The 13,024-nt window shown below is 38.2% G+C and overlaps 1 protein-coding gene across 2 annotated transcripts in view; it reads left to right on the forward strand.

The window, feature by feature from the left end:
- si:dkey-49n23.1 (semaphorin-3D) overlaps window positions 1-13,024 on the forward strand; it is a 145,056-nt gene that overhangs the window by 117,686 nt on the left and 14,346 nt on the right. For both annotated transcript variants that reach the window (XM_038296696.1, XM_038296695.1), the window contains one exon: window positions 6,084-6,306. In XM_038296696.1, the coding sequence (XP_038152624.1) occupies window positions 6,084-6,306 (223 nt within the window). The remainder of the gene's footprint in view (window positions 1-6,083; window positions 6,307-13,024) is intronic.

Genomic DNA, 13,024 nt, shown 5'->3' on the forward strand with positions numbered 1-13,024 from the left:
TGTTAGTCCAAAGTGTTCTACAATCAGAATGGCACTGCCCAATCATCAGCTTAATTGTGCATCAACCAGAAATACGTCCGGTCCGTCTTTGGTTTTACGTTATAAAAAAGAACAACATTTGTTTTTTTCTCCCTAAGTATAATAAGCGGACTACACTCTAACCTGTAAAAGGTTAAAAAAAACTATTTCAGAAAATAAATGCATTTAAATCCTTTCTGCTTTTAAATCTCTCATCTGTGCTTCAGGGCCTCTAGACTCTGTGTAGCACCCCCTACTGGCCAAAAGCTACAGGCTTTTTCCTATATGGCCACAAAGAGATGATGGGCATTAACATAACCAAAGAAATAGGATTTTTAGGGGTTTTTATTTACTCTTTGAAAATTTATAATTACAAACAATTTCTGGCATGGATTATATAATTATTCCTAAACTGAAAAATCCTGGTGTTAGACTTTATTCTGCTACTGCCACTACTGGCAGGAACACAAAGAGAGGAGGATCTGACTGGCCATTGGTATACTGCTGTTGAATGTCAACAATATTTACCTCACATATAAGAACAGTTTTTAAAGAACATTTGATAAATAGAAGTAAAGTTACCAATTGTCACTCTGCATAAAATAAAAAAGTACCACATTGAAATTTAACTTAACTGCTGCTAAATGTCAGCATTAGCATTAAATATTAGCATATCCTGCACGACTTCAAGAAAAGGAGCGGAATTTCTCACTAAACTCTAAAACCTTTTCTAAGTTTTTCTAAGGAAGTTCAACAAAGGTTGGCTAGGGCCCCTAGAGGACGTCTGATGCGTCTCCGTTCTTGGACCTGATAGCCAGTGCATATTACCACTACTTCTATTATTCTTATGCAAATATCATTAAATGTATCTTTAATGTCTAAACCTGCACCGCAGAGTGTGCATGCTTCATTGAGGCAGGGCTCTAAGGAGTAGAGTTTCACCTTTTATTTAGTTAAACCATCACTTCCAGCCTTGCAGTCCATCATTTGTCCCAAATATATTAGAACCTGTGTGGCATTTGTGTTTTTGTGAGAAATTAGGAATTTCCTGTGGGATCAGAGTCCAAACCCATAAAGACGGTTCAGCCCCTGCAGGTCCAACACCTCGGCTCCTCTGGGGTGTTTCAGCTTGTCATGAGGGCAGAGGTCGGTGTGCGCGTCAGGTATTATTTCAGCTCTCTGTGGCGTGCCGTTCAATCACGCGGTCGACTGCAGGAGAGGTGAGCCGTGGCAACGATGAGAGCCTTGAATCAGGCGGGATGATTATAAGCCAGATGAAGCTGTCACTGAGACTCTGTGGTGGTAACCTCCTGACCACCGGCTCACCGCAGAGACAATAATGGCTTCCACATTTCTCCCTGCAGCTCCTTTTACCTCACCTCACTTTTTATCTTGTTGCTACAAGTTGCTTTATCTGTTTAACAAATTAATCTTTCCTGCTCCCAGTTTTTCATCTATCCATCATTCTCACGTTTCCATTTTCCTCACTGAGGGATAATATGAGGCTCTGCATGAAACAGCCTGGGGTTTGACACAAGAAGAATGTACCTTATAGCTGTTAGTTATTTAAGAAAATTTTAAGAAAATTTGTATATGTATGATATTTATTCCCATTTCTTTTTGTTCTTCTTTATTTTTTATTTGTCCACAGTCTTGGTTCTGTTAAGTTTTCTTTTGTGTTTTCAGTTTCACTTTGATCCATGTTCAGAGATGGCAAAAGTACTCACTTTCCGTACTTGAGTAAAAGTACAGATACTTGTGTTAAAAAATACTCTGGTAAAAGTGGAAGTACTGATTAAACTTCTTCACTCAAGTAAAAGTAACAAAGTACAGGCTTGTAAATTTACTTAAAGTATAAAAGTAAAAGTAGAAACCACTTTTTTCATGCCGTTGCCTACATTTTAAATGGATGTCTGCCAATAGGACTAGATCTCCATTGTGTTCATTTTCAATCATCTCGTCGTCCATGCTACTATGCTAACGCCATCCCCACCAAGCTGCAATGATTTGCCGTGAATGAATACTGCCAAATCTGTGGATTCATCTTGTAGTTGTGCGTCAAATGCAACGTAGATTCCCATCCAATTAGACTGAATTTGGTATTGATGACGTGAAAAATAATAACGGTAACTCCACTGAAATTATTCAAAATAAAGTAATGAGCCAATTTTTTAAAATGTAAGGAGTAGAAAGTACAGATATTTGTGTAAAAATGTAAGGAGTAGAAGTAAAAAGTCACCATAAAAATAAGTAGTAAAGTAAAAATATGAAGTATTTGTACTTCGTTACTTCCCATCTCTGTCCATGTTTTTCTTTGTTTTCTACTTCTATTGGTTTTATTCCTATTTTGTGGTGTTTTATGGATATATTTGAGTTCTTAGGTGTTTATTGGTTGCCCTCTGTTGGTTGCCTTTTCTCTAGCTCCTTTTTAGAATCCTCTGTTCACACCTGCTCCTAATCAGCTCATTAGTCCTGTCTTTGTTCAGTCTCCCATATATACTCTCCATTCGCAATTCCTCAGTGCTGGTTTGAGTTTTGCTGAGTTTCCCCAATAAGTTCCAATCCAATCCAATCCACTTTATTTATATAGCACGATTTAAATAAACACAAGGTTCCCAAAGTGCTGCACAAAAAAGATAAAATAACTAAAATAAATAAAAGTAAATAAAATAAAATAAAATAAAAGCACTGCCAGCAAAAGGATAAAAATATGCATGTGTATACATAAAATCAACACTCTACATGGTGTCAAAAGCCAAAGAAAAGAGGTGGGTTTTAAGAAGAGTTTTAAAGTGAGACAGAGAGGTGGCCTGTCTAATGTGCAGCGGCAATCCATTCCAAAGTTTTGGAGCTGCAACAGAAAACGCTCGATCCCCTCTGAGCTTAAGCTTTACAGTTGAAGTTGTCTGGTTTTTGGTCCCATGTATTTTGTATTTTGGTTTTTGGCCTCAGTTATTCATTTAAAGCTCCTTATGTTCAACTTGCATTAGTTTAATCTATATTTTATATAACATTTTCTGATTTTACAAAAGTCATTTTTTACTAGCCTCGTGAGACCATCCTGATCTCTCTGTTTAAGGGTCTTGCTTGGTTTGAAATGTTCTGGGATTCTGTGTTTGGAGAAAATCCTCTTGAGTTTTCAGAGACTCCAGCAACATATTAGCCTCGTGAGACCATCCTGATCTCGCGAGCTTTCAAGGTTTCACTCGCAGATCAGTCTTGAGACTCTCCGTTAAAGAAAATTTGGAGCCGTTCACCAAACGAACGTCCAATCAGCGTTGGCTTTGAGGCGGGTTGAGGTGTGACGCAACGAGAAGCGCGACAGTTCAGTCTAAAGAACATGGCGGCTTCAGCCGATGAAACTAGCGTTAGCATGGCTATCGAGCAAGTTTTATTGGAATTACAGAGTATTTCTTCACTGAAAGAAGAGCAAAACACTGCTCTGGAGGCTTTTCTCAGAGGAAAAGATGTTTTTGCTCTTCTCCCGACTGGTTTCGGCAAGAGCAGCCTGGCTTGTGGTTGTGTTTTCGTCGTCGCTCTGTTAGTACGTCATATGCTTCGTTGATCTGATTGGTTTATTCGGCCCGTCTATCACCAATATAGGCCAATCAGCTAACCAGTATTTACGCCCCTTCCCAAAATTACTTCAACAGAAGGTTTCCAGATGGATATGCAGAGCAAATACATCTGGTGGAGTCAGGTTAATTTTTTACACCAACTTGGGTAAAATTTAGTTATCTAACTGTAGCATTATAAAGTGACCTCCTGTCATGTTTGTGGTAGTAAATGACCCATTTATAAAGAGTTGTTTATTCTAATAATGAAGCAACAGGTAAACCTGGAGGGGAATTACAGTAGTGAGAGTTGATGAAACACAGGTGGGAAATCAAACAGGGTAACAGAAGAATCCATCTGTGATGCATCAGCATGTTAATTAATACTGAAACGAGGTGAAAAACAATAAAGTGACTAAAGAGACTCATCAGAGGAAATGAGGAGCAGCTGTAGCAGAAAGAAAGCAGGGAAATCGAAGGTGGGAGATTAAACAAAACCAAAGGAGCTGAACTTGGACACAAAGAACAAAATGACAAATGGGGAAAAAGAGAAAATGAATAATTTTAACAGCAAAAAATAAATAAAAAATACAAGAATAAACTGAGAAACTAAATTAAAAAGTACAACCTTATGTGGCAAGGCTTTGAATGGTAAAGATTAACTTAAAGAATAATAAAACTCAAGACACCTGGATAGCAGTCGTTATTATGATGAGAAAAAGTTAACAATTGTATCAATTAATGTTTTGATTTTCCTCTGAATGCAAACAGGCTATGTGACTTTAAATACAAATTAAGTTACAGCCTGTAAGGTTTGAAGTAACTGACTCTAAGTTTTCAGATCTGTTTTAATCAGGCTGAGTTGGAGAGTTGGTGTAAGTAGGGACCAGTTAGAGATAAGCACATCTGGAACCACAGCTGCTCATTATTGGAGCAGTTTTTATCTATGAGGTCCCGCTGTTCATTTCACATCATTAAAACCTCAGATAAACCTAATTTATTCATAAATAAGTTAGTATTTGTTATTTTTACACACAGATTTAGTTGTTTTGACCTTAAAGTAGAAAAAGCAGTTTAATTATTTCAAAAGCAGGACAGTTAAATATTTTGGTTTATAGAAATTAAATCTATTGTAAGGATATTTTTTTTATTAAAGAAATAAAAAGAAAATAATAATGCAATTTTGTTTTCCAAGTTTAAAGATGTTTTGCATTCCCATCCAGGAAGCTTTCTCAATCCAAAATGTCAGAATTGGCTTTTGAGTTCCAGGCTTATAGAGTGGCACAAATAAAAGCCTTATTATTGCCTTTCTTTTTTATTCTTCTTTTTACCGCTGCATGTCCAACAGACAAATAACGGGGAGAATATTAAATGCAAAAACACAAAAAACATCACTATCTCATATGTTGCTGGAGTCTCTGAAAAACTCAAGAGGATTTTCTCCAAACACAGAATCCCAGAACATTTCAAACCAAGCAAGACCCTTAAACAGAGACTAGTGCATCCTAAAGACAAAACTCCCAGACCAAATCTGAGCAGAGTGTTGTCTGCATTTCAATGCAATGAGGAATCCTCTGATCTTTATATTGGAGAAACCAAATAACCTCTCCACAGACACATGAAGAGCGCCCTCCTCTGGACAAGACTCTCGAGGGACAAGGACAAGGGACACTCATTAGAGGACCAGAATGTTCACATTTTGGACAAAGAGGACAGGTGGTTTGAAAGGGGTGTGAAAGAAGCCATATATATTAAGAAAGAAACATCAACCTTAAACAGAGGGGGGGACTCAGATTCCAGCTTTCAAACACCTACAATGCAGCGATAGAGTTGATTCCTTCCTGCTATCATAATCCTCATCGCCATGCACCGGACCAAGACTACCTATCTTATTAGCCAACAATGACCCTAACGACTCCCTTTTGAGAAATATAGCCCAGTATCGGGTTTTGCAGGCCAACAAAGACCTCAACGATCCCCCCTATATTAAGGGGTGGATCTGTTCTTTGGTTCTATTTGCATGTTTTCTAAGCCACAACAAGGCTTTTGTTTGGGTCACTCTATAAGCCTGGAACACAATGCTAATCCAGAGAGAAATATTTCTGGATGGGAAGCGAAACATCTTCAGACTTGGAAAACAAGTCCAGCGGTTTGTTTTTTAACTGGATGACTGATAGTCTTCACACGTTATTTTTAATGTCTTTAGATATGTTAAAATAAAATGATTCAGAAGCTTAAAAACCTCTGATTTTAAGCTTTAATCATCTTTTTGTTTATATTATAGGAGATTTTTTTTAGGGTTTATATGTTTCACTCTGATAAGTTCATCTGATTTCTGGCTAAATATTCAGTTTTCAACTCGTTTTATTTGACTTAGCTAATTATTTTCCAATGTTCCAGATTTTATTTTAATCTTTAATTTTACCCATGTCCCTGACGTTAGGACCTTTCTGCCTCCTAACATCCTCCACTATGTTCTTTTTCCCTTGTTCTCCTCTCTTTTCCTCTAAGTGTCCAAGCGAGACGTACGACGCTCGGCACAAGTCCACCAAGGACTTCCCAGATGAGGTGGTGAGCTTCATACGGCAGCACCAGCTGATGTGGGAGCCCGTCCTGCCCCTGGGCGGCCGACCCGTCCTGACCCGGGTCAACTCCCCGTACCTGCTGAAGAAGGTTGTTGTGGACCGAGTGGAGGCTCAGGATGGACCGTATGATGTCTTACACCTGGGGACAGGTGAGGGGGAGGATGAGGAGGTGATGAAAGTCAGTGAGTTAGTGGAGGTGGTTTTCAGAAGATTTGCTGCTATAGGGAGCAATAATTAAAATGAATGGTTCATATTCAGTTTTTTATTGCTGGTAAGGTTCATTCTGCTTCAGTTTCCTATAAATTGTGTCTTTATGTGCCTTCAGCTGCAGTAGCTGCTGTCAGTTTGTAAAAAAAATGTCCTTTAAGATGATTATATTCTGTGTGTTTGGACCCTGACCGGGTTCCTGATGAATGAGGGGTCATATAAGGGCTGGTGACAGATCGGGGGGCCAGAGTTGCTCCAACTGCTCCATATATCTCCTGTAAGTGGTTTCCTCTCTCCGACCTCTCACCCCCACCCCAAGCAGCACATTTAGCAGCCTGGATAAAACCTTCTCTCTGCTTCAGGAGCTCAGTTTTCACACTGCAGAACAGGAAGAATTTTCTTCTATCTTCACTGACTCAAGTTTTTCCAGCCCAAAAAATGTTCATTAACCACCAGCTTTATATGATGAATCTCTTCCCACTGTGGTACGAGACTTTTAACTCATCTGAAACTAGAGATCTTCCTCTCTATGCTGTGGAAATCTAAACATCAAGTTCAGTAAATGTTCTTTGAAACACTCATAACTTGCTTGTTGTTAAACATTAAACCTGCAGCAACCAAAGTGTCACATATAAGACAAAGACTGTAAAAGTCGGGTCAAAAAGTTTGTTCTCATCACGTTGTCACGGCGGCTGCAGCTTCCTGACCCACAGAATCAGCTGCTGCTGTGCATCAATCAGGGGAAGGTTAGGAGGCCATTTCCTAACAGAACGCCATAATTCCACAGAGGGAGAGACATAACATTCCCAGGATGTTCTTCATCTTCTGAATACATCTTATTTTAATTTGAAAATAGGCGTCATTAACAATCAGTAACGTGTCAGGCTAGAAATGGTCCACACTAGTCTAGATGTAGTAACACAGATTTGAGCTTGTTTCACAGAAAGATCCAGAATCAGTCCAAATAGTCTATCAGCACACACATTTGATGCGTTTGGGTTTAGGTGTTTTTCTTATTTTTTTTGTCTTACATTCGATTTGTGCTTCATGTTGTCTTCATGTAAATCTTTTCACGTGCTGAGAGCTTTCTGAGTTTGTCTTTCCGTATGTGAGGTAGTTTTTACAGCTTTATCACCTCGTTCATCTTCATGTACATGCCTTCTGTATCTATGCTGCTTTTTGTATCTCTGCTTCTGTCTCCTTGAACCCCAGTCGGCCTCAGCAGATGGCCGATCACACTGAGCCTGGTTCTGCTGGAGGTTTCTTCCTGTTCAAAGGGAGTTTTTCCTCTCCACTGTCGCTACAAGCATGCTTAGTGTGAGGGATTGCTGAAGAGTCAATGAGTCGATGCAATCAGCTGGCAATCAGCTGGTTTTTCCTTTGATAGAAACCTTTAAATCAATCTGACTGGATGATCTGGTGAACTGGAAAGTGAACTCGGGGCATGATGCAGAAATAAATTGAATTAATTTCATATGTCACTGTTAGGTTTAAACACCAAACATTTTATGCAGTAACCTGTACAAAGGAAGACACAGAGAATTTTAGTATAATTTACTTGCAAGGAGAGTGATCAGAGACTGTTCAGTTACAATTCTTCCAAACCACTTTTAAAAAAGGGTCCCCGGGCCTCTACCAACCCTTTTTTTTAAGGAAACCCCCCTGGCTAAAATTTGGGGTTCCGAATTTGCTAAGGGGGGGGGGAAGGGTAAAACCATTCGGAACCGGGAAGGGGGGGGTTAAAACCCAGTCGGTACCAAAAAGCCCTGCATAACATCATACATTTACTTTGAGATAAGAGCTTTCACCCCTTTTTCCCCTTTTTAGTGGGGTGTTTATTTCCCCTTTTTTCCCCTTTGCTGCCCTTGACACCAAGCACCCCAATATGAAACCCCACTAATAACAAGCTTAGAAAGACAGAAAGGGGAAAACCCTTTCAACACTTTGTGTAATAAAATTTTAAAACAGGAATATGCAAATGTAAAAAAAAAAAAATGTATAAGAAATTTATGTTTTTAAAGTAAATAATTTGTACAATTAATCCAACATTTCCCCCCGTTTTCACTTTAAGCTTTAAATTTTTATCATTTATATTTTCCCTTCCTTTCAGATTTTTCAACTATGAAATCATTTTTTAGCTTAAAGGGACACCCCAGGGGTACTTTAAACTGGTGGGTTCCCTGTTAAGGGTCTTTGGGAAATTTTGGATAAAAGGGTCAGGAAAAGCAAAGAGATCTCTCTTCGCCCCTGTTTCATCATTAGGGGGTTTTTTTTCCCAGGGGGGCGGGGGCATACATTTCTGTTTTCCAGGGTTTTATTGCCGGGGGTAATCAGTCTATTTGGGCGGGCGCTTAAAAAAGGGAAAACCCAACAACAATCCCCAAAAGGCAAGTTTGGCGGAAATACACTTTTGAAAATTAAAAATTAGAAACCCCAAAAAGGTTTGTTTTTAAAAAAAATTTTGGTCCCCTAACCACCCCCATTTTTTTTGTGTCAACTCCAAAAAGGGTTTCTTTCTTTTTGCTTTTTAAAACCCAAGGCCTTCGGGGCCCTTTTGTGAGGTTTGCCATCGCGGGCGGTGTTGTTTGGGGAAAAATGCAACACTGATCCCAAAAAAAGGCAAAACCCCACCTTTTTCAGTAAAAAACATTAAACCCGAAATATTTTTTGGGGAAAAGGGCCATCAGAGGGGTAGTTAAAAATTGTTCATGGTACTGGGGGAAAGAAGCCTCTTTTTTTTTTTTCCCCCTTGGACGTTATAATGGTTGTTGATTCTTTTCAAAATTTTTTATTTAAAAGTACCCACCGCATAAAAAAAGAAAAAAAATTTCCTGCAAAAAATTTTTTTTGGGTAGTTTATACCCCATCGGGAAACACCTCGGGTACCCCAATGCTTTCAATATAATTGAGGTCTTTCTCCACCCATGCATTTTCAGATGCCCTCCTCCTTTATATGCCCTGGGGTGGGGGAAAATTTCTTTTTGGGCAGTTGTAAATTTAATTTCATCCGTTGTGAGTGAGGTAACAAAACGGGTAAAATAAAAGTGACGGCCCAGCACTTAACCCAAATGGTGGTACATGGAATTTTGGGTCAAACAATTTTTCATCTCCACACCACCCCCAAGTCGCTGGGGAAATTGAGGTTTAAAAAAGGGGGATACCGGGAAATATTCACATTGTTTTCCCATTTAGTTTTGTAGTTTCGGGCTCGCTCCGCCCTTTTTTCACAGTTGAAATTTGCCACACTATTTTTTTCAAAAAGATTGGTTTTTTCCCTTCTCCCCTGTGGTCGGGGGATAGTTTCTTATCCCAATGGGTTTGCAATCAGTTGGGGACCTTTTAAATTCATTAGGGTTTTAAAGACTTTTTGGGGAGTTTTTGGTAGCAGGAACCCACACATAAAGGGGGCAAAGCTCCCATACCACAAAAAATCATTAACACTGTTTTAGTGCTTGTTCTGCCATTAAAACCAGTTGTTTTTTTTGCCCAAGTTTCCATGATATTTTAAAAAATTTCATCGTTTTAAGAGACCATTAATATTTGAAAATTTTTTATTTTCACCCTTGGGCAAAAAGTAGAACCCCTTGTATCTCTTCTCTTTTTTGGTTAATTTTTTGGGGAAACCAAATACAAAGGCCAACATGGATCGGTTCCACTGGGGCCCGTGCACATAGAAATGGGGAAGAACCATTTCCCCTTTCCCCGGGGGGTTTTTCTGCTGGGGGTTTTATTGCCCGAGTAAAAACTTTGGGGGCAGGGTTTTAAACAGCAAAACCCTGATATTCTCTCATCCTTTTTCTTAGCTAAATGTCCATCCCTTAACCCCTTTTTTTCCATTTGTCCGGGGTTTAAAAAATTTCCCCCCCAACCATTATGGGGTTTTTGAACTCCGAGGAAATAGGAGAAAATCAAAACCCGTAAATTTTCCCCGGGTAAATTTTTAAATCTTGCGAGAATTTTGAAAAAAAAATAGTCACCAAATTTGATTACTCTTTAAATTATAGAGAGATAAAATCCCTTTTACAAATAGCGGGTTCATGGGGGGCAACAAAATCCTTGCCCGGGAGTGAGAGTTTAAAACCCCCAAAACAATTAAATAACCCAAAAGTTTTTTCGGGTTCAATTTTTAAAAAAGGTTTATGGGTAATCTTTTTAAACAAGGGGCCCTACTTCCTATGACCTCTGGGCAGGGGTTGTTGAATCCTTCCCCAGTTTGAAGGGTTTGATACAAAAAATACAACCCCCTTTTGAAACGATGGATTTCCCTTTGGGAATTCGGTAAAGGGGAACCCAAAATTGTGTTTCTATAACAGGTACCACATTAAATTAAATGAGTGCTAAGCTACGATAAGTTCCAAGAATAATTAAGAAAAGTGATTTTATTATTACTCACTGATCTAACATCCTTTCTTCCCAATCCATTTAGAAAAAAAAAATCTATTATAACCCAAACAAAATTTAAAAGGGAATAAATTTTGGGGGAAAGAAACCTTTTTATTTTAAAAATTTAGCACATATTAACATGCTTTACAAAAGATTTTTTGCATGGGAAATATAAATCCTTTGGCGGGTTTTAATTATGCACCCAATGTTTCCAAATCAATCCTACAACCCCCCGGTTGAGACATGAGAAAAATCAGACTCAATATAGCGCCCCCATTCAAAAAATTTTTTTAAAAATTTTGGAAAGGGTTTGGGTTTTTATTTTTTCTGGTAACAAAATAGGTCCCATCAGGGTTTTTTAAGATATTTTGGCTGTTTAAAACTTTTTTGGTTTCTTTGAATGTCATCCCCACTTTCACAGTTTTTAATAAAAAATTTATTTTTTAATTTGCAATGTTACGTTTAAAATTGGGACAGCAATTAACAATTATTTCGAAAAACAAACAGTCTATCGTTAATTTTTTTTCGTTTAAATTTTGGTTTTACCCAAAATTTTAAAAAGAAGTTTACAATTGGCATTAAACCAGGAAAAACCCAAAAACTTTTCCCCTCTGAAGAGCTCCGGAGGGAAAGTATTGACAGAAAAAAACTTTTAAATAATCGTTTTTTGCAAAATGTTTATAAATTTTATTTTACAGTTTTGGGATGATTACTAATCCAAGGGGTTTCTCTTCGGGGGGAAAGCCAGATTTTACATGCAATTTTTTTTTCAGGGGTTCTATACTCCCCTTTAATGATGAAACCCCTAAATTTTGTTTCGAAAATGCAAAAAAATCAATTTTAAAAATGATTCTTTTTTCCCGGGCCCCGATAAAATACATTAGTTGGGGAAAAACAGAGTAAATTTAAAACCCAGGATGTTCAACTTTTTTTAGTGAAGTTATTATTTTTAAAAAATGTATTTTTTTGTTGTTTCAGAGAGAAGGGTTTGTTGGGAAAAAAATTTAAGGGGTGGGGTTTAATTCTGCACGATTCTATATATTTGAAAAAAAGTACGTATTTACCCTCTGTCTTTAGTTTTTTCCAAAAAAAATTTTTTTTACAAAGTGGAAAACAGTCCTAATTCCAATTTTATCAGAGCCCGGGGAAACCCAACATTGATAAAAACAGCAATTTGTTATTTAGTGCTTAAAAATTTTTAATTTAAAGTAGCAAAATGCCCTTTTCTCTTTTTAAAAAATGAATTCCTTATTTAGTACTGATGCTCATTCAAGCATAAAAAAAAAAAAAACATGCATAAAAGCAAAAGTACCAAAAAAAAAACCAGACCAATAGGGTCCCCACCAGGGATGGGATGGGCCCCACCCTGTCTAACAAAGCATAGAGCATCCCTGCCCAAGGTTAACTGGGCATTCAGGTAAATCATACGACCCGCCGGGCCGGAGAGTCCTTCAGGGGCCTCAACCACACAACGGGTCTCCTGCCCCAAACCCTTTTAAAAGACCTTGAGCTAAACGGGCCCATGACAGTCTCCCGGGCTTGGCCCCACCTGGGAAATTTTTTGTTTAACAGTTGTTGGGATCACCAAATGTAAAAAACCAAGGGGGAAAATGTTTGGGGGGCTTTCACATGTATATTAAAAACAATCCCCTTTTTTGTTGGGATATTAATTATGTTTTTGATTTAAAAAACTTTGGGTAAAATTCCACAGAAAGGGTGATAAATAGAGAGGGAAAAAAGGGAAAAAGAACCAAGGGGGCAAAACCCAGAACAAATAATGAAAAAGTCTATTCTATTAACATTTTTCTATCTGGAGAATGGGGCTGTTTTTTTGGGTTTTTATGCCCTGTTAAAAAAAATAAAAAGGCAATTGTTGTTTAAAAACACAATTGTATTGTAAACCGACTCAGAATATAAATTTGACATTAAAAATAAATACCCCTTTTCCCAACCCAAAATTTCAAAAGTTGGTTTTTAACAAGGAGTTTTAAAATCCCTATACAAGATTTTTTTTAGTTCCCTCAACGTAAACTCAGGGGCTGCGCACTGCTTATGTTTATGGAAACGCCCCCTCATTTTCCTTTCGGGGGGTTTCCTTTCCCTTTTTTAAGGGGACAGCCTTTTTCCCTCCCCCGTTTGAAAATTGGGGGACATTGTGGGTTTTATGCATTTTGGGGAAAACCACGGGGGAACGGCCCCCGGGGCCTTACCGTTTTTGAATCTTTTTTTTTCCCGGTGGGAAATCCTGCAAAATACAAACCCTTAGCGGTTTGCCCC

Source organism: Cyprinodon tularosa, unplaced genomic scaffold (assembly GCF_016077235.1).
Source record: "Cyprinodon tularosa strain WSP-4 unplaced genomic scaffold, ASM1607723v1 ctg375, whole genome shotgun sequence".
NCBI classification, from domain to species: domain Eukaryota; kingdom Metazoa; phylum Chordata; class Actinopteri; order Cyprinodontiformes; family Cyprinodontidae; genus Cyprinodon; species Cyprinodon tularosa.